The sequence below is a fragment of the Heterostelium album genome, assembly GCF_000004825.1.
Source record: "Heterostelium album PN500 unplaced genomic scaffold PPL_contig12, whole genome shotgun sequence".
NCBI lineage: Eukaryota > Evosea > Eumycetozoa > Acytosteliales > Acytosteliaceae > Heterostelium > Heterostelium album.
This window is the reverse complement of record NW_008805089.1, coordinates 1040803-1066042: the sequence shown is the minus strand read 5'-3', so window position 1 is coordinate 1066042 and position 25240 is coordinate 1040803. Positions and strand designations below refer to the sequence as shown.

The window sequence follows — 25240 nt, the reverse complement described above, 5'->3', positions numbered from 1 at the left end:
TCTATCTTAAACTAGAATAAAAAAGGTTTAAAAAGATTATTAAAGAATTTTGAACAAATAATAATAGTTTGATTATTTGATTGGAAATGGTTATAATCATATGAAACTTGATTTTAATTTATTTTAAAATTTTAAAAATCCATTTCAAAAATTCGCACAAAGTTTTAATGATCATTTTTTTTTCATTTTCCAAAATTGATGATCAAACATTTCTTTAGTTTGATATTTAAAGATATTAGATTAAATTAGAGTAGTTGTTGTCAAGACTAGGAGGTGTGTTGAGAGGTTTTTGAAAAATGAACAAGATTAATGCTATCTTTCAAGCGTTGGATTCACAGAACTACAAGAACGCTTTGAAGCTATGTAATGCATTCCTTCAGAAAAAGGCAGATCACGCGTTAGTCATTGTATTGAAAGCTCTCTCACTTCAAAAGCTCGGTGAGACTGACGAAGCTGTCAAACTTGCCGATTCCATCGCATTCCAAGGTCAAGTCGATGAGAATGTTATTTCGAATCTAAACTATTTCTATAGATCTGTCAATCAGCGTATGTATATAGCTTGCTAACTAAGTACACTACAAGAAAAACAAAACATTAAATTAACTTTACTTTGATATCTTTTAACTATTTTAGTTGATAAGATGTGTAGAGTATGGGAAGCGTCCTATAAGAAATTCCCAAAACTAGAAAAGTTGGCACAAGGAGTATTCTTGTCATTCTCAAAAGTTAGAGATCTAAAGAATCAAAAGGAGTACTCTGTTATTCTCTCAAAGGAATTCAATACACCAAGAAACAGTTTCTGGTATCTCATGACTCTTTTGACTATGGCAATGGAAAACCCAACCAATCTAAATCTACAACTCACTGAAAGATTAGCTGATAAATTAGCTACTGAAGGAAAATTCTCATCAACTGAAGGTAAATTATATCAATTCCTATCATTTATATATATAATAGTAATTAATATCATTATTAACAAACAAATTTATTATTTTACTTATTAGAATTATTTATTTATGAAACTATTCTTGAAACTCAAAATAAATATCAAAAGTATTTAGAAATCATGAAAGGTAAACTGGGTGATCTGTATAATTATCAACCAGACAAATTGAAACAACTAGCCAAAATATATGAAAAGTTGGAAATGTATAAAGAAGCTTCCGAAAGTTATAAGGAAATCGTTACAAAATATGAGTATGTATAATATTAATTGTTGCTATTAAATTGATCGAATTGTTAATTTCTTTTTTTAAATAATTTTCTTTATAAATAGACCCGATGAATGGTCATGTTTTATTGGATATTTCAATTCAATGGAAAAGATTGAAGGTGTAGATAAGAATGAGATATTCGAATGGATCAAAACACAACAGGCCAATATGAATGTCGCCAAACCAATCAGAGCACCATTCATTGCAGAGTTGGAGTTGGCCAATCGTCAGAAACAAAAGTTGGACGACTTGATTGTCTCTTACTTTAAGCGATTCGGAAGCAAGCCAGTTTGTTTCTACGATCTCAAGTCCTATTTGGTCAACTACGAATCACTCCCACTCGAACAACGCCAACAGCTGGTCGACAATCTCACCCAACTTTTGGTTTCAGATGCCGACGCCGCCTCGTCACCCAACAAATCGTCGGAACGTGTACTCCAATTGGCAAACATCTATCGAGTTCACCGTGCTCTCGGACTCCAATATGGAATGTCTGCCGCCGACACTGACAAGCTAGTAGCAACGCTGCTCGACGAGTACGAGAAGAACAGAGTGTCGACCGCCGCCACTCAACAGATTTCCGAACGTTTGTCTGGCGACGATCTCATCCTGCTTTGCTACCAGATGTTGGCTGACCACAACACCAAGGAATCGTTGATGCGCGCCGCCGCCATCTTGGAGTACGGACACAAGTCCAGTCCAAAGAACTTCCAATTCAACCTCGGACTGATACGCATCTACTTCAAACTGGGTGCGACAACACTCGCCTACAAACACATCAAGATTGTCAACATCAAGAACATCCAGTGGGACACCATGGGATGGTTTATGTTTGACGAACTCTTGCGTGGCGCTTCCTTCCCAGAGCTATTCAGCTCGCTCGAAAAGTCGACGAAATTCTACATTGAGAACGATTCCACTCCCGACTTTGTCGCGCAATGCTACCAAAACGAATCGTACAGCAAGATTATCGAAATCCAAAAATTCCAGGATCGTGTTTCTCACTCATTCCAGCGTGCCGCCAACCAAACGGAATCACAGCTACTCAACTTCTTCATTGCACAACACCGACATCATGACCAGCCAGCCGACAAACTCGGTCAATTCAACTCGATTCCATCGGTGTCGTTCCAACTGCCAACCGAAGAACAACGTGCCAAATATACATTCAACCAAGATCTACAGGTACAGGACCAATGGAACAGCACCACCTACAAACAACCATTGGATGCCACACCAACTCCAGGTATCAATTCATTCACATGGAATTCGAATCAGCAGACACTGATCGAGCAATTGATTTCACGTCGTTTGATATTGGCATTGATTGTTGCTTCAAAGATCACAGTGAATCCAACCAAGGGTGCATCCCCACATGCAACCAACTACGCCGAACTCTTGGAAAAGCTATCACAACAATTCACCAAACTTCCAAGTTCATCTGAATTCAATCTTTCCCTCTACTCAACAATTAGCCAACTCTTCAGCATCTACCATTCTCTCAGAGTACAACTCTCCACTGCCTCATCGATCACACTTGAAAATATTGAATCCAACGTTCAATCATTATTCAATCAATTCATTGAAAATCTTAAATGTAAGAAAGAAATTGATATAAATTAGAATAGAAATATTATATTAATAATTTTATTTTATTTTTTTCACATAGCATTACGTAAAGTGATTTGTGGATCAGTTGATTTGGATAGAATTAGAATGTTGACAACTCATTTGGAATTGATGACATGGGCGTTGTTTGTGTTGTCAGAGTTGAACAAGGTTATTCCATCAAAGAAACAAAAGAAGAAGGATGAAGTTCAGGTGGAGCTAAGAAAGAGATTCGATCAGTTCATTAAAGATTTACAAAGTGTTGGTATCAAAGATATCGAAACAGATCTAGCATCACTCGAGCAATCACTCTCGAAATTAAATATAACAAACAGCGATAATCAACAACAACAACTGCCACCATTCATCGATTTGACTGGAACACTTTCCACCATTGAAGAGAACTCTCTTCAAATCAAAAAACAAATTGCCGGCTATCTAAGCACCCTAAACTCTTTAACCAAATTTGAATAGAAAACAAAACTTTATATAAAGTAATATAAAACTAGAATCTAAATAACAAATATCAAAAAAAAATAAAATAAATGATAATATTATTAATTAATGATATGAAGATAAAAATTTTGTTTTGTGTCAATCATGACATCACATATGTCACTTAATTAATCTAACTTTGGTGGTGATCACACACCTTATTTTCACAAAAAATTTCTAACTTTTCTTAAAAAAAAAACAACCCATTTTTAATTTTAATTTTTTTTTGGTTTGTTTTGCTCAGCTGTGTTGATCAAAGAATGATCATTTTTTGATGAGATATTAGAAAACAACAAAAATTATTTATATTACATGAATTATTTACAATTAAAAATCTGCAGAGACCTACTTAAGGTCTCTAACAAAACATCACTATTCAATGGATACTCAACACCTTCTCAAGTAATTCCAAGGTATTTATAATTATACAAAAATATAAATCATGATATTATTTGTGTACAATAATTAATTATCTATTTTTTAATTATCTTTCAGGTTGTCAGTTAGAAACTATTCAAAGATAACTGTTGTCGATGATAGAAATTGGATATCGATTCCAAGAATCACTGTTTGTGGTGTTGGTGGTGGTGGATGTAACTCTGTCAATAATATGATCAAGAAACAATTGTATGGTGTCGATTTCGTTGTTGCCAATACCGATGCTCAAGCACTGGCCATCAGTGATAGTGAGAAGGTTGTGCAACTAGGAAAGGTATTGACTCGTGGATTGGGTGCAGGTGCCGTTCCTGATGTTGGACGTCGTGCCGCAGAGGAATCACTCGATGAGCTGATGGAGCAGATCGGTGACACTCAAATGCTCTTTGTCACTGCCGGTATGGGTGGTGGAACCGGTACTGGTGCCGCTGCAGTTGTCGCCGCCGCCGCCAAAGCTCGTGGAATCTTGACCGTCGGAATCGTCACCAAGCCATTCCACTTTGAGGGACGTCATCGTATGAAGTTGGCAGAGGCCGGACTCGCCTCTTTGGAGTCGGCAGTCGACAGTTTAATCGTATTGCCAAATCAGCGATTGATGGAGGTCCAGGCTAGTGCCGGATCGCCAATGTCCATCAATCAGGCATTTTCGATGGTCGACGATGTTCTTTACAACGGTGTCAAGGGTATCTCTGATATTCTAGTGAAGCCAGGTTTGATCAATTTGGATTTCGCAGACGTCCGATCGATTATGTGTGACAGTGGAAAAACACTGATGGGAACCGGTGAGGCTGAGGGTCAAGGACGTGATCTTATTGCCGCCGAACAAGCTTTGAACAACCCATTGTTGGAGAATATCGATATTGCCGGTGCCAAAGGTGTGCTACTTAATATTTCAGGTAGTGATGTTACACTTGCCGAGGTCGACCAGATCGTCAGTTTAGTAAGCAGTCGTGTCGACCCATCTGCCAACATCATCTTTGGTTCCACTTTGGATCCAGAGTTGAGTGGAAAAGTTAGAGTCACTTTGATTGTCACTGGAATCAACAATGAATTATTACATGAAAAGTTGGAACAACAATACAATGCACAAGTTCAACAACAACAAATTCAACAACAACAGCAACAACAACAACCACAAGTTCAACATCAACAACAACCACCACAGTTTCAACAAATGAATCCACAACAAATTCAACAACAACAATTCCATCAACAACAAACTAATGTAATGGCTGGAAACAAGCAGCCACAGCAAGGTTCAAGTGTTTTCAGCGGAGCTATCAAACAACAACAAAACACATTCGATCCAAAGCAACAACAACAACAACAACAACATCTCATGGAACAACAAAAACCAAAATACACTTACCCATACCAACAATTCCAGCAACAACAAGCTCAACAACCACAACAAGCTCAACAACCACAACAAGTTCAACAACAACAACAAAAGCCAATGAATGTTCAACAACAGCAACCACAACAATACCAACAACCAATTCAACAACAACAACAACAGCAGCAACCACAACAACAACAAAACTTGATGTACCAACAAGACCAACAACAACAACAGCCACCATTCCAACAAAACAACCAATTCTATAATCAAGTTCCACAACAACCAGAATCACAACCAAAAAGATGGTGGGAGAACTTAATATAATTTGTTCTATTAATTGTTATTATTATATAAATATAAGGTAATTTTGTGACATTTTCTTTTCTCAAATATACACTCGCTTATTTATTTCTATGTACTATTCTGTCATTGTATTTATAATTCGTATAATTCTTATAACAACACCAACGAGATATATCAAGAATTCATGTATTTTCGTGAACATCCACCACCAAAATAGTTAATTTTCGAAAAAAAAAAAACAGAGGACTTTCATATAAAAATGGGAATAATGAATTAGAAGCTTTGACCGAATTATGTTGTTTGGTAAAAAAAATTTAAAATTAAAAAATAATTTTGTCCAATAAACTTGCCCCGAATTATTATAATATCATCACAAACAATTTACACATTGCCAATTTTTATGATAAAACTAATTTTAGACAACACCCTTTGCAAAATCACAAGTTTTTTTTATCTTGTGGTAAAAAGAAAAGGGGCAGTCGAATAGACTGTCACAAAAGGGTGGAACAACAACATAGAGAATTTGAAAAATGAATGAATTAGATATACAGTTTCATGAAATTATTAATAAACCATAGTGCAATTATACACAACTCCATCAATATTTAGAATTAAAATTACAACAACAACAACAACAACAACACTAAACATAAATTATATAATAGTGATTATATAGTAACTCTTTATATCTCTTCAATGTATAGGTAAATATAACACGCACATAAAAATAATTTGACACACACAACACACTGACAAAAATAAATAAACACGCTTAACTTCACTACACTAGTGTAATCAAATAAAAATTCACACACACTTCCACCACCACGACCACACTGTTAGTGTGTGGATTGATCAAACACCAAAACAACACACTCACTCATCACTTTTAATTTCTTTATAATATATATCTCTTCTTTTTGAAGAGGTATAAATAAACAGAAATAAGATAAATAAAATAAATAAACAACGGTCAATCAATAGTAATAATAAATAAAACTACCACAGTATCACACCATTAATACACCACTTACATCACCACTTTCAATCAAATCCAATCATCTCATTCATCAATTGTAGTGAAATTCTTCAGCAAGCTCAACTTTTTGTTTATCAGCAAAAACAAAACAGCAGCGCATCATCATATTAATAATTTGAACATTCAACCTATCTATGTTGGATACCGCCAACAACAAACCAGTTAGCGCCTTATCTATATCCAACAACTACATCAATATTTAAAATTATTCTTCCATCATTCAGGCTGATGATCAGTTCTTTTGTTTTCTCTTTATCAATCATCATAGTACAATTTATACACATTAAAATAGGTTTTGAGATTGTATTGAAATTGTCTTCAAATTCCAGTTAAGTTAAACAACACAAAACAATTAATTTAAATATTTAATAATTTCATTAAATATAACTTCCTCAATAGCTAAATTTAACATTCACATACCCAACAATTTTACATAACAATCCCTACTTCTATTACTATAATACTATCAGTAGTATTATTAATAATAAACCAAAAAAACAAATTAAAATATTATAGATAGGAATCAAAATTATATCGCCACCACCTAAATCTTCTACATCAGATAATCTATCAATCAATCAAATAACAGAGAACAAATTGAAAAAGAATTCACAAAAGAAATATTAATATTGACACCAATCAAATATACTAATTAATAACAAGAGAGAGAATTTGGTTCACTTCAATTCTATTATAATTTATTTGGAAAAGTCTAGATTAACATATAAACATTGAATTCAGATATAATTAAAATTAATTTAACCTACTAAAAAGTAAAAAGGTCTTTCTACATTCAACCTACCTTCATCAAATCAAATCAGTCAAATCAAATCATTTTGTCAAACTACACATTTTAGTTTACATCAATAATAATTATCAGTAATAATATAAAATCCTTTTTTTTTTATTGTTTTTCTTTGTTTTCAATGTCCATATAAAATCAATATTCTAACTCTAATTTTAGCAGGTGTTAATATAATAGTATTATTAATATTGCAGTAGTCTTTCTTTCAAAAAATAGATAGATACAATCAAATAAAATTTATTTATTTAGATATAGATATAGATATATCATAAAATAATAAAATTAATATTTTTATATTCATTCATCATTTAATAGGTATGTCTAATAGTTAGTATTGTTGTTATTATTAATAAATTGATTGTCAATAAAATCAATCAAGTATAGTAACTATAACTTTTATAACACAACTTTGCCCTCTTTCATTTGAATTCAAATCATTTAGTTCATTCACCACACACAGAGCAGAGATGTATATCACAATTCAAATTGCCACAAGTCTGTTTTTTGTTTTTTTTTTGTTTGTTTTTTTTATGTTAATATTTTAATTGTTGAATATTACTTATCCTAAAAAACAAATTTAATCTATTATAATTTTTAACAAACCCCTCTTCCCTTAACTTAATACATACACAAACAAATATTGGATAAAAAGAATTGGTTGTTTTTAAATTAGTTGTCGTTGTTGCAAGTATTTTATTATTTCAACTCACTGTGGTCAAATCAATCAAACAACAAACTATATCATCATAAAAGTAAGGAAAATATCTTATTAAAATTCATATTAAAAAATAATTTAATTTAATATTGTATTTATTGTTTCGAGATTGGATTGATATGGATTTGGGTTGGATTTGTTTTCACTTTCTCTTCACACAACACACTTGAAAATTAAATGATGATATGGATAGAAAAAAAAACACAACAAACACAACACTGCAGACAGTATTTTTTTGCTTATAAAGATATGATATAATATTTAAATTAAAAAACAACACACTCCTTCTGCTGACACACAAACTATTTTGACAATAGAGACAACTTATTATTTCCAAAATAGTAATATTTTTTAAATCAATTTAAATTGGTGTCAGCATAAAGGCGACATTGATATGAGTGAAAGAGAGAGATTGAGAGTTTAAATTTTAATTTTACTCTGTTTATATAATATATTTTTCTTCGGCTTTCATCTATATAATAATATTATTACTATCATCATCGATTTAAACCAACTACCAGCCAGCATCAATACACACATTCCTCCTATTATTTTAAAATTTTTAACGCTTTATCACAAAAATAGAACAGCTACAACATCCAACAGTATTGTGTTTTTAATCAATTCAATTGCATAAAATAATTAAAATAATATTTATTTGATCTTTTTATTATAATTTATAATTAGAGGCATTTGTAAATTAAAGTTATTGATGAAAAAGATAAGATTTCATTCATATAACAATTCAAAAATTATATCATCAACCAACAATAAAATAATTATAATTTAAAATTTCATCAATAACTATCTTCCAAATAAAAAATATTATTTGGATCATTAGTAATTATAATTATCAATATTAATATAATTTATATTAATAAGTAATTTATTTGTAATATAATATAACAAAAATTGAATCATCAATCAATCAATAAAGTAATAATTCACAATCAATCTTCAATTTGTTTTATTTTTTTTTAAATAATAATAATTATTAATTAAAATTTAAAATATAGTATTAAAATGAAGGATGATAAAGATGATATTAGTAGTGGAAATAGTACAGATGACAGTATATCAGATAGTTGTAGCCTAATTTTAGAGGAGGATGTGGGAGATACCTCTCATATGACTCCAGAAGAAATTATATTAAAGAAAGAAAGAATTAGACAACAGGCAGTTAATGAAATTGTTAAAACTGAAACCAGTTATATAAGAGATTTAAAATTAATTGTTAAAGTATGTAAAAAAACTATAGAACCTATTAAAAAGAAAAAAAAAAAATAGTTGGAAAATATTAATATTTCAATTTTAACAAATAGTTATTTATTGAACCAATACGAGGTAAAATTACATCAAATGAATTCAATGATGTTTTTGGATGTGTTGAAGGAATTCTAACAATTCACAGAGATTTAATTGGTGATTTTGAAGGAATACCAACGAAACAACCTTATCTACAAAATATTGGAGAAGTTTTATTTAGATTGGTAAGTTTTGAGTGATAATTAATTATTTAAAATATTTGATTGATTATATTAATTTGTTGATAATTTATTATCATTAAAACAGTTTAGTAACGATGAGTTTACCAAACTTTATGTATCATTTTGTAAAAATCAAACCAACTGTAATAATACCTTTGAGAAACTAAAGAATAATTCCAAGGCATTTGCAAATGCCATCGAAAAAGCAAATGAGAGTCATCTAAGTCGTGGTTTATCATTTTCAATGCTAATCATTAAACCAATTCAAAGAATCACCAAATATCCACTACTATTGAAATCACTAGTCGAAAACACACCTCATGATTATTATGATGTTAGATATATACATAATGCATATTCTAAAATTAATTTTGTAAGTTAAACATTGATAATAATTTCTTGGAATTTTTTGTTTGTCAGCATGTTCTAATTAATTTTAATTAAATTAAAAAGGTATTAGACGAAGTCAATACACAAAAGAGAATATTAGATGAAATATTATATGATAAGAATAGATTAAAGGATATAGAAAACAGTCTTTGTTTCGAAGATGTAAAGTGGACGGAATCGAGGAATCGAAAAGTTGTAAAGGAAGGACTTTCTTCAAAGGGTTTGGAGAAAGAATATTTACGTTGTATATTATTTAATGGTAAATAGTTTAGTTTACTATTATTATTATTTTATTTTTCTGTGTATTAATAGTGTTCCTATATAGATGTTTTAATTTTGGCAAAGAATAAAAAGAAGATGGCAAATGTAAAGACTATTATAACACTGAATAGAGTTATCGTTAGAAATGTAATGGAGGAACAATACGGTGCTACTCGTGGCTTTGAAATGCTGCTACTCGATAAGAAGGACAAGATACTAAAGTTCTATTACAACAATGAAAATGAAAAGAATGAGTGGTTCGAGCAGATCTATCTCTATACCAATAGAATAGCCGATCCAGCTGTGATAAGTAAATACAAATGGTTCCTTGAGAAGTGTCCATCTTATATTCTGAGTATGAATCAAACACTGGGTGCATCGACAAACTCTCTCTACAATTCATCGTCACTTTCTTCGTCGGATCTCTTCAATTCCGTTTCATCGGGAAGCTCGACACCGACTCACATTGATTTCATCAAAGATTCCATTATAAAAGCAGAGGTTGCTGCCGGTTCACTTAAGGGTGTCAAAGGTCTGAGTTCTGTCGGTGGCTATCCTTTCAACCAATCGAGTGGTAGTCTAAGAGAGCAACCGAGACGTCCACCTCCTCCAAGTGTACACGACATTTTCAGACGATCTTCAGGTAGCGACAGCGCAGTGCCAATCTCAGTCGACGAGAACAACAACTTTATGTCGCCACCTCAAATGTTGTCACCGCCAAGTCTCAACGGATCGTCTTCCAGTACAATAAGCAACGGTTCTCAATGTTCCTCGGGATCACCTACACCCGTTAGCTCCACCAATTCAACTCCAACCATCACCCCATCGCAATCTTCAACCTCTGTATCTTCAGCGACCCGCTCCAATTCCACAAGTAACTTCTCACGCGCTTATTCCGTTCCATCGTTTACCAGTACCAATGAGGAAATGAAACCCAATCCAAAGAAGATGCCACCAACTATCTCCTCTATCACATTGACATCGATCGATGTTGTAGAGAAGGAACTGTCACCAAACAACGTACCCTCGGGAAGCGAGAGATATCGTCCGCCAGTACCGCCACGCGCACCCACACCAACCACACCCAACTCTGGAACACAGTCACCGGTGCCACCACAAATGATGGAACAATACGACAATCTCGACAGTGCTTTTGAACTGAACTCCAAAGGTAAAATGGCACCGCCACCACCACCTCTACCCTCAAGAATTACTCTACAACCACCTCCATTCCTTCCCACTCCACCGCCACTCTGTCAATCGACTCCACCATCCGCCTTCTCCACCTCCTACACCTCACTGGCCGAAATTTCACTCCTTCCAATTCCACCTCCACCCTCTATCAGCTCTGGACCGTCTCCTCGTGCATCGCCAAGATCTCCAAGATCTCCAAGATCAATACCAAATATTTACAGCAACAATACAACAAATATTAGTAATAACAGACTACCAAGCTATCCTCCACCACCACTCCCAACAACGGCAAGCTCTGGACAATTTCCTCCATCTTATCCACCACCACCACCAATGAACACCAACAACAATTTCAAACCCAAAGCAATGATGCCAACCTCAACCTCGAACTCTGTATTTAAGAAACCAGCACCACCAATCAATCATCCCATTCACAGTAATTCAATGGAATCACTAACCAGTATTAACAGTCTAAGCACTAGTTCAATGTCTGCATTCCAAAGACCTAAATCAACTAATAACCATTCGGCGGTGCCACCAACCACCACCACCACCACCACACCAATCAAGAATATGACTCCACCAATCATGCCAGCACCACCTCCGATTCAAGCAACACCACTACCATCGATTTACAATAAATTCACCAATATCAATAACCAACAACAAAACAACAACAACAACAACAATAACACATCCAACAACTTCAACAAAAATACAGTTCAACAACAACTACAACAACAACAACAACAACAACAACTTTCAAACAATGGCATGGGTAATGGTAGATTACCACCACCACCTCCAAAATCAACACCGATTCCAAGCAACAAACCACCTGCATCACCTGGTTCTTTCAAACTACCACCTCCACCCAAAATTCATTCATCTTAAAACAACTAAAAGAAACATCAATAATTTATTCCAAATAAAATATTATAATATAATAATTTGTATATTAATTAATGTATAATTTTAATTTAAAAAATTATTTTTTTTATTTTAGTGTTTTATGTTGCTCACTCAATCTTTCATTAATTCTAATAATTATTAATTATTTCTCTATTTACTTGAAAGAATAAGCTCGTTTATTTTCTCATATGTATTTATTTATATTAAAATGGAGATCTATCAATTGTAAATAGGTCAATATTGATGTTGATGAGGGTGGAGATCATAGATGATTGGTGTTGAAAATATCAATGACTATCAAATAATTACACAACCCCCGACAAAATCCATATTATTCAAGTTCATTCCGTCCACCACTTTTTCATCTTAAACTAAAACTCTTCACTATTCTAAATATAAATTCTAAAATTAGAATCGTTTATACTATCTAAAATACATTGTATTACATATTCAAATCTCTCTCTCTCATTGATATTTTTTCTATTCTATTTCATAACAATCAATATCGAATTTAATCATCCCAATAAATAGAATAAAATAAAATAAAATATAGAACTAATTATGTCAAGATTTGACATTGGATTCATCATAATATTATTATGTTTTATTTTAAACTTATATATTTCTAATGGTAGTTCTTTGGAAGAAGAAGATGATCGATTTCATTCAAATGAATGTATACATGACAAGTTTGCTACGGAAATGACACAAAAGATTGCAGAGACATTAAATATAATTGGTCCAATGGATGGAGTACTGGACAGATCCAAGAAAATTGTAAGGGAGATCAATGACCGTTTACCGATTCGTATACAATTCGATACATCACAAATCATGAATGACAGCTATGCCTGCTATCATGTTGGTGATAAGATTATCACTGGTGCCATTCCAAATTCCGGAAAGAAACATAAGAAACTACCGGATTGTATAGCAGGCGATGAAGAACCTTGTATCTACACTTGTCAGGAATACGATGTAATCACACCTGAGATGCTCAATATGACCGAATCCATTCTGGAAACAATCAACAATGTCTTTACCAATTTGCTTTCAGTCGATAGAGAACCAAAACTACAACTTGGAAAAGTTGCCTATGAATCATTTGGTGGACAATGTTGTGCTGGCGTAAAAATACCAGAAACTGCACTTGATCCAGGTATTCCAGATACCGATTTCATGGTATACGTAACAATGAGACCACTCAATTCTAAAAGTAAGTTACATAAGACTACTCTTATCATTATCATTTAAAACCTGTTTAACTAATTTCAAATTTAATTAATATTTAGGAATTGCAGCATTTGCAGGAGCTTGTAATTACAAAGTTTATGGACACGGTGTATACGGAAGACCATTGGCAGCATACATTAATTTCAATCCATTCTACTATAGCAGTTTTGTTGGTTCCACTTCATTGGCCAGGACCGATATGACTCACACTAACTTTGTTAGAATTGCCATACATGAAATGATTCATGCTCTTGGTTTCTCTAAATTCTTCTTTGAGAAATCATTTATCAATTCAGTTGGTGATCATTATAGTATGTATTTAAATATAGATATAGATTCTATCATTTATTAACTAATATATTAAATAATATGTTTGTATAAAGGTGCTGTTAGAAATGTAAAGAGAAAAGGTATAAATAATCAAGGTGAAGTTTATAGTTTCGTACAACCGGTGATTGATTCACCAAATGTTGTTAATTACCTAAGACAACAAACCGGCTGTCAGGATATAAAGTATGCAGATCTGGCATTCAATGGAGGTAGTCATTGGGGAACCAGCACCGTTGGTGATGAGATTATGGTTACCACTTCATCAGCGAGATCAGTGAACCCAATAAGCAATCTAACATTGAATCTACTCAAAGATACCGGTTGGTATGATATCAATTTTGAATATGCAGAGCCACTAGTAAAGAATAGAGGTCTGAGATGCGAAAGTCAATCAGGTGGTGGTGGAATTGTAGTTTATTAAATAATCATTTGTAAATTTATTAAAAACAAATGTTCTATACAATTTTAACTTTTCATGATTTCTTTTTGCTAAAACTAATTATGTGTGTGTGTGAAAGAGAATGTCTGTGGAAAATGTGTAGAAATATAACTTATGTTTCATAATTAATGGTAGATCTGATCAGAACTCATGTACATAATAACAATTGTTATGATTACTAAACACATGATATAATATGTTCAAACGTTTTTACTAACAGTTTAAAAAAAAAAACAAAAAATAGAACAAATAATTAAAAAAAATAAAATAAAATAAAATTAGGTATTATTCTATCGCATAATATTCATGTCATGACTTGACTTGTGTGCAAAAAAACGATGAACAACACACCCATTTTTGAAAAAATAGTAGATTAATTTTTGTTTCAAACATACATTATAATTATTTTAAACATTTGTTCTATCTTATTCAATAAATATATTATAATAATTGTAAAAATATTGTAAATAGAAAGTGTTTAATTTAGTTTTATTAAATTAGATTAGATTGTAGATCTTTATAGAGTTATATAAATAATAAACATAAAAAAAAAAAAAAACGATGAGTAGAAATTCATTGCTTTCATTAACAAGATGTTATAGACAACATCATTTAAATACTAGTAATGCTGCTGCTGGTGTTTCATCATTAATAAAGTCAAATATTTCATCTTTGGTAAGTGTTGTAGTAGTTGAAAAACTTAAATTAATCAAGTTTAATTAACATATTATGTTTATATGATTTAGTCAAACAATGTCAATAGTGAATTGAAATTGAATCAATACTTCAAGAATGGTGGTTTGGCATCATCATTAATTAAAGAAGAACAACAACAACAAACCGATCGTTTAGTTCAGAATAATACAACTTTAAGATCATATTCACAAATCAACAAAGCACAACAACAAAAACAACAACAACAACAACAAACAAATGTAGATATATTAGCAAAACAATCAACACCACTTCGATGGGTACCTATAAAATCATCTTCACAATTATTCGCATTGAATAATCATTTCATAAAATCAAATATCGATTATCAAGTTAGATTGATCTCTACAAAGAAAAAAGGTTCAACCGTAAGTTAATATATATAATAGCTATTGAAATATTTCATTTAGTACCAACTACTAACATCTGACATTAATGAATGTTCAATAGATTTTTAATAAAGAAAAAGATAGCTATGATTATGGAAATGGTAAATCGGATGGTAATCAAACAAAGGGATTCCTGTCGTTACCACAACCTTTGGAGGTCAAAGTACAAGGAAATACATCACCACTGAAAATCTTTGTAATCATGTTGATCACCGCTAGCGTTGTCTATTACTTTTATTTTAACCAAACGAATCCCGGAGCATCCGGTAGTTCCAACTCGAGTGGTATTCTCTCTGTGATCACTTCGAAACCCTACAAGAAGGTTTTGCAGCGTCCAAAAGAGACGTTCGACGATGTCATTGGTGCAGACGAAGCCAAGTCAGAGCTACAGGATCTCGTTGATTACCTGCGCAATCCAAACAAGTATATCGACCGCAACATTGTGATTCCCAAGGGTATCTTGCTGGTCGGTCCACCCGGTACCGGTAAGACACTGCTCGCCAAGGCGTTGGCAGGCGAAGCACGCATTCCCTTCCTGACGATCAACGGTTCCGAATTTGAGGAGATGTTCATTGGTGTCGGTGCTAAGCGTGTTCGTGACCTCTTTGAAACCGCCAGAAAGAACGCACCTTGCATTGTGTTTATCGATGAGATCGACTCGGTTGGTGGATCGCGTTCCAAACGTGTCAACTACCATCCTTCGGAAGCTTTGAATCAGCTGCTTGTAGAGCTCGATGGATTCAACGGACGTGAAGGTGTCGTAGTCATTGCCGCCACCAACTATCAAGAGACGTTGGATGCTGCGCTCGTCAGATCCGGACGTTTCGATCGTTCCATTCAAGTTCCACTGCCAGATTGCAAGTCGCGTAAGCAAATCATCGAACTCTACTTGAAGAACAAGAAGTTCTCCACCGGTGTAAACACACAGATCATCGCTCAGGGAACACCAGGATTCTCGGGTGCCGATCTCTTCAATCTTGTCAACTGGGCTGCTTTGGACACCACCAGAAACGACCGTCCAGAGATCTCGATGGAGTCACTCGAGAACGCCAAGGAAAACATTATCATGGGTAAGGAAAGACACTCGCTAATCTTGTCGGACGAAGCAAGAAGAATCTGTGCATATCATGAAGCTGGTCATGCATTGGTTGCTCTGTTCACAGAGGGATCGAAGGATGTCCACAAAGCGACTATCATGCCACGTGGTGATGCCCTCGGTTTGGTATCGATGTTGCAAAAGGACGACTTCTTCCAGACCAAGAAACAGTACTTGGCTGAAATGGATGTAGCTATGGGTGGTAGAGCCGCCGAGGAATTGGTACTCGGCGTGGACAATATCTCACAGGGTGCATCGAGCGACATCAAAAAAGCAACCTCCATCGCAAAGAGCATGGTAATGAAACTCGGTATGTCCGACAAGGTCGGTAAGATCTACATTGACTCTGAGAAGAAGCTGAGTGTTCAACAGCGTGAGTTGGTCGATAGCGAGGTCAAAGCCTATCTCGATCAATCGTTTGAGCGTGCCTGTGAGCTACTCAAGAAGCACTCCAAGGAGCATCATCTACTCGCCGAGGCACTCCTAGAATACGAAACATTGAATCTCGAGGAGATCAAGAGTATCATCAATAAGAAGCCATTGGTCAACAAGAAGAATCGTTCGGAGCTGCTAAAGGAACGTGAAGAGAAAGAAAAGAAGAGACAAGAGGAATTCAAAAAGAAAGACACCACCCAACCAATGCCAAAATCAAACATCATTGTCATTCCACAGTCTAACAACCCAACACCATCCACCAACAATCCAGGTAGATTGAGTATTTCCATCTCAAGACCAGGTACATCACAACAACAACAATCAAACAACAATGTCAACAACAACAACAACAATAATAATAACAACAACGAACAACAATCATCTTCAAATAACACCAAACCAAGTGAAGGAAAGAATATAACAATTACCGATGCAAATAATAAGAGTGATATTAATAATAAATAATTAAAATTATAAGATATAAATAAAAATTGACAGAGATATATATATATATTTACTTATATTAATTATAAATATCAATATTATATTATTAATTTCTTGGAAAAATTTTAATTTGCAAATTTCCTTTTTTTAAAAATTAATTTTTTTATGGCAATCAAAATACCTGTCGGTAGAAAATATGATGATGGTTAAACATCACTTGTAACGATTTATTGCTAACGGTTAGATATTATTATAATGAATAAGAGACCAATCGATAATTTACATAATAACAATCTCTATAGTAATAATGCTAATAATAATAATAATAATGGTTTCAATCAATTCACCAGTAATAAATCAATCAAATCGGGTGTAACTACTAAATCACCTATCTCTTCAACAACCTCATTTCAAAATAAATCGATTATATCTTCACATAACTATTCAAATAATATAAATAGTTTAAATAATAATAATAATTTCAATTATTCAAATTTCAATAGCAATCAAAATAATAATGCATTAAATAACAACAATCATAGATTTCCGAATGGAGTAGTGTATCAAACTAAAATATTATCGAATCCAACTGTGAATACGATTTCCACTTCTACTTTGACAACTCTATTGCCAGCAACGAATTCATCGGCCTATCCTGTAAATAACAATGTAAATTCTTTTCAATCACCTCCAATTATTTCAAAACCAATTTCAAAAATTTCGACAAACCCAACAACATCACCATCATCAACAGCAGCAACAACAACAACTACAACATCGACAAACTCTACAACAAACAATGGTCATATACAAAAACAACAATTACAACCTACAACAACTAGTCCTATAGTTTCACCAACAAACAATGGTTTCCCATCATTTAATACCACTGGTCAAAAGGTTTTAGGTAAATTCACAGGAAGTAAGCAGCAACAACCACAACAACAACAACAACCACAGATCCAACAACAGCAACAACAACAGATACAACAACAAAATAAAATACAAACAACATCTTTAAACTCTATTTCAAACAACATTCAAAACAAGAATAACAATGGATTTATTAATCCTAATGATACAAATATTTCAAAATCAAAATCTAATGTAAATCAAACAACACACAACAATCATAATAAATATAAAAACAAAGAGAATGTTCAAAATCAACAATCAATTATAAAATCAGCACCTCAGTTTCAAAACAATGTAATAAATAACAGAGCTTTAAATGCCAATACTATTAGTAACAGTATTGGTAGTAATAGTAGCAACAGCAGTAGTAGTAGTAGCAGTAGTGGAAGTGATAGTGGTAGCAATAGTAGTGCTGGTCATACAAGTGGAAGTAGTAATAGTAATAGCAATGGTAGTAAGACTAGTAGTAATAGTGGGTCATCTGCATCTCAGTTTGAATTTGAATTTGCAGAGGATGAAACAGCTTCAGAATTCTGTGATGAATTGCAATCAAGTCAATTTAGTAGTTTCTATGATCAAAATACCTCTCAGAATCGACAACAGATTGAAGATGAATTTAAGTTTAATTTAGATGATCAATCACAAGATCCTCATCATAGTCAATTACTATTGGTTCCATTTAATAATGATAACAACAACAACAATAATGCTAAACAATCTAACACCAGGAAATTCGTAAGGAAAAAGGTTGATCCAACTACAGTCTCTCAGAGGATAGAAGATTGTTGTAAACAACTCTTTGATTTACCAGAGATGGTGTCAAACATCTACATTAGAAGAGGTATAAAAACTTTATATGATTGGCAGAAAGAGTGTTTAACTGATGGTAATCTACTCGATGGCAGTAACTTAATATATTCTTTACCAACATCTGGTGGTAAAGTAAGTAATTAACTATCTATTCATACTTTAGTTATTCTCAATTTGCTAACTATCTTTCTTTCATTCTTTTTTTCTATTTCTCACTTTAGACATTGGTTGCAGAGATTATATTACTTAGAAGTGCACATCTTCAAAAGAAAAAGTGTTTGTTTATATTCCCATTCGTTAGTATTGTCACTGAGAAGGCGGAATCGTTGGTGGAGTTTGGACAGCAATTGAAATTCTCGGTCGATGCTTACTATGGAATACAGGGTGTGATACCGGTGCCACCTGGAAACGGAATTGTTGTATGTACCATAGAGAAAGCGAATATCATTGTTAATCAGATGATTGAGGACAAGCGAATGTCAGAGATTGGTACTGTTGTCATCGATGAGTTGCATATGATTGGCGATGGCGAGCGTGGTGTGCTGCTGGAGATGCTCATCTCAAAGATATTGTTTGTCACCAAGGGCAGTGTGCAAGTGGTCGGTATGTCTGCGACCATTCCGAACCTGGCGATGATGCAACGGTGGTTCCGCGGTGGTGTCTACGAGAAGCAGTTCCGGCCTGTCAAGCTGGAGGAGTTTGTGCGGTTCGAGGAAAAGATCTACGCGAAACCCGATGGTGCACCCGCCAGACTGGAAGAGTCGAGACAGCTGGAGAAAGGCGATAATCTTGTGCATTTGGTGAAGGAGGTGACATCGGAGGGTCATTCAGTGTTGGTGTTTTGTCATACCATTGAGTTGACCGTGTCGATTGCCAAGAAGATTGCCACTGCGCTGCCAGAGGAACGACAGGTCAAGAAGGACGAGAAGGATATACTGCTGCGTAACTTGGGTGCAGCGACATTCCCGAATGCCGACGATAATCTCAAGGCGACGGTGCCCAGTGGCGTTGCATTCCACAATTCAACGTTGACCAACGATGAGAGAGAGATTATCGAACAGGGTTTCAAAGAGAGAACTCTCAATGTGCTCTGTGCGACATCCACTCTGAGTGCCGGTGTAAACTTGCCGGCGAAAAGAGTTATCATTAGAACACCAAAGATGGGTTATAACTTCATCTCGACGAGACTCTACAAACAGATGGCAGGTCGTGCAGGTCGTGCCGGTATTGATACTTCCGGTGAAAGCTATCTCTATTGCACCGACAAGAGAGAGTTTGATAAAGCAAAGAGTATTATAACCTCTGACTTGGAACCTGTTGTCTCTGGTCTCAACGATAATCCAAGGCAATTTCAAAAGATTGTATTAGAATGTATATCTTCAGGTATTGCAAATAATGTAAGTGTGTAACTTTACAATTACTGATAATAGCAATAACTAACTAACTAATCATACTTTCTTATAGATTAAAATAATATTAGAATTCTTTTCATGCACATTTTATTGTTGTAACATAATCGTACCTCAGGCACATAAGAAATTAACTGCGCTCGAGTACCTTACATTGGAGTTGACCAATACATTGAATGAATTGGAAAAGAGTGGGTTCATCCAGAAACAAAAACCAAAGACTGATGGAATAGATCATTTCGGATATGAGGAGAAACCAATGCCTCCTCTTGACACACCAATTGAAGATGTTATTTGGGGTATGTTTGTTAACAAGCTAGAAAATCTTTGTTATTTAGTAACAATATCTAAATTATTCATTCAATCTACTTATAGAACCAACAGGTTTAGGTGCTGCTACATTTAAGTCATCGCTATCAACCGATCAAGCTAGAGTTGTAATGAAAGATTTATTAGCCAATCAAGCTAAAGGAATTATATTAATTGATGAATTACAATTATGGTAAATATAATATTACAACATAAATTGTTATTAATATATATACATGATTGATTAACTAACTAAACAAAATATGATTTAAAAAACAGTTTTATAACAACACCAATGTTTGGATTACCTTTTATGAAAGCAGAGCATTGGGTAATGTTCAAGAGAATATACCAGTCAATACAAGATTCGAAAAAGGAGAAATATGCAATTGCCAAAATAATTGGAATCAGTGGAGACTATATAGATAATAAGGCCAACGGTGACTCTGAGCTCGATCAACAAACAGAAACCTCTCTCGCCAATTTACATTGTAGGTTCTATGTAGCGATGGCACTCTGTGATCTGATTCAAGAGAATCCATTGTCGGTTGTATCGGCGCGTTACAAGCTTGGCAGAGGAACCCTACAGAATCTGATGCAAAGTTCCGGTAGTTTCGCTTGGATGGTTGTTAGTTTCTGTAAGAAACTACAGTGGTGGGCACTCGAGACATTGATCAACAGTTATATTCACAGGTTGGACAGCGGTGTCAAACAGGATATCCTGCCGCTCGTTGAGATCAAAGGTGTCGGTCAGGCTAGAGCGAGAGCACTGTTCAACGCCGGTTTCACAACGGTCAAGTCGATCGCCGCTGCTGAGCCACACACCATCATGCAACACGTAAAGTCACTGTACAACATGGAGAAAGTAACAATGAAGATCATCAATGCCGCCAAAGCATTATTAGAAAGACAATCTGCAGAGCTCAGAAAGAAAGCTCAAGAGTTAACATTGGAAAATAATTAAGTTTATAAGTCAAGGCAATCAATTTTCACTTTTGTTTTTTGTAAACTAATTAATAAAAGTGATCAGCTGCAGTGTATTCAAATTTAAATCAATATTTACTACTATTTCTTTTGATAGTTGTTTTAACAGTTGATATTTAATGATTTTGATTATTTCCCTGGTAATGTTGTGGGTTGAAAGTCAAATGGAACCTTGCATCGTTCAAGTGGTCAAAAAATTCAAATTCGCGCCCAATTTTCCAAACATTTTTTCTCCTAAATTGACAATCTAAAAATAAGTTGACTTTTGAATCTTCATACCCCTCCTCTTCAATTTGTGGTTGGAAGGTTACATTTGCTTTTAAAATAAATAAATGATTTAAAAAAAAAAGCTTAACATTTTTCGTCAAATTCCTGGAAATGATTGCATGAAATTCTGTTTATAAATACCAACCGAATCGCTACTATATGAAAAGTCATCAAATAAACAAACATTTTAGTTTAAGCAACTATCTATAAATATTTAATTTTTTTTACACCATACCATTATAATTCTTTATAAATAATTAATATGTCGTTACCAACATTACATTACTTTGATATCAAGGGTAGAGGAGAAGGTACTCGTCTCTTACTTGCTTATGCCGATGTCGAATTCGTTGACAACAGATTTGAATTCGCTGCCTATCCAGCTGAAGTTCGTGCCAAAACCATGTTTGGTCAAGTACCACATTACTCTGACGGTGAAGTAGAGTTGTCACAATCGGTAGCCATCGAAATGTACCTTGCCAAGAAATATGGATTGTATGGTAGTACTCCACTCGATGAAGCCATGATCATGAGTTATATCATGTCGACTCATGATCTTTTCATTGGATTCTTCTTTGCCAAGAATGGTGGTGCTGAAGCTCTTGCTAAATTCTACAATGAAACCGTTCCACGTCTTGTCTCCTCCTGGGAAAAGGCTCTCATTGCCAATGGTGGATCACATATCTACGGAAAAACCATGACCTGGGCTGATCTAGGACTCTTTGGTACCATTGACTATCTCTTTTCAATCGGCGAACAAAAAATGTTTGAAGGTAGTCCAGCATGTCTTGAATTCCACCGTCAAATGTCTGAAGTACCAACCATTTCCAAGTACTTGAAGACACGTAAAGTTACTACTCGTTAAACTATAAATAAATAATGTATTTTAATTTCCATTGACTTTTTTTGATTTGTTTCAATTTTTTTTGTATAGAAACTTTCAATCAATTTTAATTTTGTTTTATCTTTTTTGAATTATTTTTATTTGAAAACTTGAATAATCTAATCAAATAAAATGTGTTTAATATTTTTTGAAAAGTTGATCAATTGTATAATCAATCATATATTTTCTTATCTTAATTTGAATAGTACCACCAACTGGTGAAACAACACAATAAAAAAAAAAAATTAACACAATTACTTTTTAAAAATAAATAATATAATCATTTTATTAAAACATATGATTGATTTAATTGTTCATTATTCCTCTCATTCTATCTATTAAAAAATTTCTTTTAAACAAATAAATATTAATTGACAACTTGTTTTTATTTTTTTCAAAATTAATTCTTTTTATTATTTTTTTAATTTAATTTCTTAAATTCTTAGTTTTTAGTTTTTAAAGTTTGTAGTTTATATTTTTTTTATTTTCAAAATAGTTAGATAATTTATATATAATATCAGATTAAAAAGAGAAATATATATAAATAATATGAGTTCTAGAAATCAAGGTCAAAACTATAGTCATGGTCAACAATCATCACCAAATCCTAGAACCACCTCGAATCGAGTGAATCGAGGTGATGTACAAGTAGAGACAATCAGAACTAGAACACCGAATGGCTACCAACAAGTCACTAGAAGAGTATCGAATGACGGTACCTCACAGACATTCACCAGTAGCTACAGTTATAGCACTGGAACCACTCCGATGACACCGTCAGTCGTTCAGAATCCAACAAACTCTCCAACCACCGTCTCTGGAACCTATCAAAGACAAGGATCGTTCCTTGACAATGGTCAAGGTGTCGGTGGTTTCGCCAGTGATTGGAGTCATCCTGCGTTCTCAAATTTCAATTCACCGACTCAACAGTTGGTCAGTCGTAGCGGTCAGAGACGTCAGTATAATCCTGCAGAGTACGACGACGATGATGATGAAGAAGCAAAGAGAATTAACCAACAACCAGAGGAAGAAGAAGAAGAGGGGGAGGAAGAAACAATTAATGATATAGATGAAGATATTTCAATGGAAGATCTACAGAGATATGAGGAACAACAACTCATGGAAGCAATTAGATTATCAAGAGAACTTAACAATAGTACTGGTAGTAATAGTAGCTCCAATACCACTGCAAGCAGTTCCAATGCCACAGGATATTATGATGACGAGGAAGATCTAGAGTTACAAAGAGCCATCAACGAATCAATGAGACAACAGAATCATCAACCTAGTAATAGACCACCAACACAAACATCATCATCATCACCATCACCATCACCTTCATATTCATCAGCTTTGCGTAGACAGCAACAACAGCAACAGCAACAGCAACTACTACAGCAACAACAACAACAACAACAACATCACTCTCATCATTCTCATTCATCATCATCATCACCTAATAGACAACATTTCAGTGGTCAAACCAATAGATCAGTTTCAACAAGTAAACCACCAAAACCAATCAGAAGGAATGCTGCCTCACCTTCTTCTTCTTCTTCTTCTTCAAGTTCCTCATCTTCACCCAAACCACCTTCTTCAGTCAAGAAGCGAGTTAAAGTCCGACAAGATCTAAATGAATACTTTGAGGAGGAAGACACTACTCGCAACGAATTAACTTCGAGTCATGAAGAAGAGGAAGAGCAACTCTACAACGATCCTGAACTTAGAGGTTATCTTTCTCAGACAGAACAGATGCGTATTCAAAACGAACAGAATAGAAGAGAACAAAATCGACAAATAGATGAATCCAGACGTATTAGACAAGAACAAGAGAAAGAATTCAATGATTCTCTACGCAAGGACCAACAGAAACAAGAGGATGAAGAGTTGGCTATCGCAATGAAACTATCAATGGAGGCAACTGCAGAGGCACTCCTAAATACAAAGAGAAATAACTTGGCAGTGGACCCATCGACTCTGCCTGCCGATCAAATCAAAGGTCGTGAGCGTGAAATTTGCGAGATCAGTGTATGTCTACCACCAGATGGTAAGCGTATTACAAGAAAATTCTTTGTCAATGCGACACTACAGGCTGTACGTGAATGGATAGAGGTGTATGTTCATGACGAGGGTGACTCTCGTCAACTTCAAGAAAACTATCAATTGGTAACCACTTTTCCCAAAGAAATTCTATCAGATGTATCAAAAACATTATTGGAATTGAATCTCTACCCTAGATCAATATTAAATTTAAGTAATCCATAATCTATAATAGTACAAACAAACAAACAAACAAACCAACAAACCAAGCATCATCACAAGAGAATAGATAATATACTCATAAGAATTTGTTTATAGACATACAATTAGTTTTGAAATTATA

The 25240-nt window shown here is 34.0% G+C and overlaps 9 protein-coding genes across 9 annotated transcripts; all 9 read left to right on the top strand.

Moving 5' to 3' along the window:
• Window positions 1–296: 296 nt before the first annotated feature.
• Window positions 297–3296, top strand: PPL_05653 (N-acetyltransferase; the record flags this gene model as incomplete). Its single annotated transcript, XM_020576527.1, has 6 exons — window positions 297–546; window positions 634–918; window positions 1005–1197; window positions 1277–1800; window positions 2302–2811; window positions 2884–3296. 6 exons carry the CDS (start codon window positions 297–299, stop codon window positions 3294–3296), a joined length of 2175 nt encoding a protein of 724 aa, XP_020433776.1.
• A 333-nt stretch (window positions 3297–3629) lies between these two features.
• fszA (cell division protein FtsZ) lies at window positions 3630–5418 on the top strand (the record flags this gene model as incomplete). The annotated part of the gene is made up of 2 exons (XM_020576526.1): window positions 3630–3730; window positions 3813–5418. The coding sequence occupies 2 exons, from the start codon at window positions 3630–3632 to the stop codon at window positions 5416–5418; spliced, it is 1707 nt and encodes a 568-aa protein (XP_020433775.1).
• Window positions 5419–5927: 509 nt separating this feature from the next.
• On the top strand, window positions 5928–12182 carry gxcN (pleckstrin domain-containing protein; the record flags this gene model as incomplete). Its single annotated transcript, XM_020576525.1, has 9 exons — window positions 5928–5947; window positions 6063–6101; window positions 7684–7710; window positions 8973–9195; window positions 9279–9446; window positions 9529–9816; window positions 9897–10092; window positions 10159–10404; window positions 10591–12182. 9 exons carry the CDS (start codon window positions 5928–5930, stop codon window positions 12180–12182), a joined length of 2799 nt encoding a protein of 932 aa, XP_020433774.1.
• A 226-nt stretch (window positions 12183–12408) lies between these two features.
• PPL_05650 (peptidase M8) lies at window positions 12409–14184 on the top strand (the record flags this gene model as incomplete). Its single annotated transcript, XM_020576524.1, has 4 exons — window positions 12409–12425; window positions 12836–13416; window positions 13493–13744; window positions 13817–14184. The coding sequence occupies 4 exons, from the start codon at window positions 12409–12411 to the stop codon at window positions 14182–14184; spliced, it is 1218 nt and encodes a 405-aa protein (XP_020433773.1).
• Window positions 14185–14763: 579 nt separating this feature from the next.
• On the top strand, window positions 14764–17301 carry PPL_05649 (ATP-dependent metallopeptidase FtsH/Yme1/Tma family protein; the record flags this gene model as incomplete). The annotated part of the gene is made up of 3 exons (XM_020576523.1): window positions 14764–14877; window positions 14949–15288; window positions 15380–17301. The coding sequence occupies 3 exons, from the start codon at window positions 14764–14766 to the stop codon at window positions 17299–17301; spliced, it is 2376 nt and encodes a 791-aa protein (XP_020433772.1).
• Window positions 17302–17535: 234 nt separating this feature from the next.
• On the top strand, window positions 17536–21458 carry PPL_05648 (DEAD/DEAH box helicase; the record flags this gene model as incomplete). The annotated part of the gene is made up of 6 exons (XM_020576522.1): window positions 17536–19137; window positions 19227–20402; window positions 20470–20713; window positions 20790–20916; window positions 21003–21351; window positions 21417–21458. 6 exons carry the CDS (start codon window positions 17536–17538, stop codon window positions 21456–21458), a joined length of 3540 nt encoding a protein of 1179 aa, XP_020433771.1.
• A 121-nt stretch (window positions 21459–21579) lies between these two features.
• On the top strand, window positions 21580–21687 carry PPL_05647 (uncharacterized protein; the record flags this gene model as incomplete). Its single annotated transcript, XM_020576521.1, has 1 exon — window positions 21580–21687. The coding sequence occupies one exon, from the start codon at window positions 21580–21582 to the stop codon at window positions 21685–21687; it is 108 nt and encodes a 35-aa protein (XP_020433770.1).
• A 549-nt stretch (window positions 21688–22236) lies between these two features.
• Window positions 22237–22839, top strand: PPL_05646 (glutathione S-transferase; the record flags this gene model as incomplete). Its single annotated transcript, XM_020576520.1, has 1 exon — window positions 22237–22839. One exon carries the CDS (start codon window positions 22237–22239, stop codon window positions 22837–22839), a length of 603 nt encoding a protein of 200 aa, XP_020433769.1.
• Window positions 22840–23406: 567 nt separating this feature from the next.
• Window positions 23407–25122, top strand: PPL_05645 (UBX domain-containing protein; the record flags this gene model as incomplete). Its single annotated transcript, XM_020576519.1, has 1 exon — window positions 23407–25122. One exon carries the CDS (start codon window positions 23407–23409, stop codon window positions 25120–25122), a length of 1716 nt encoding a protein of 571 aa, XP_020433768.1.
• Window positions 25123–25240: the final 118 nt, after the last annotated feature.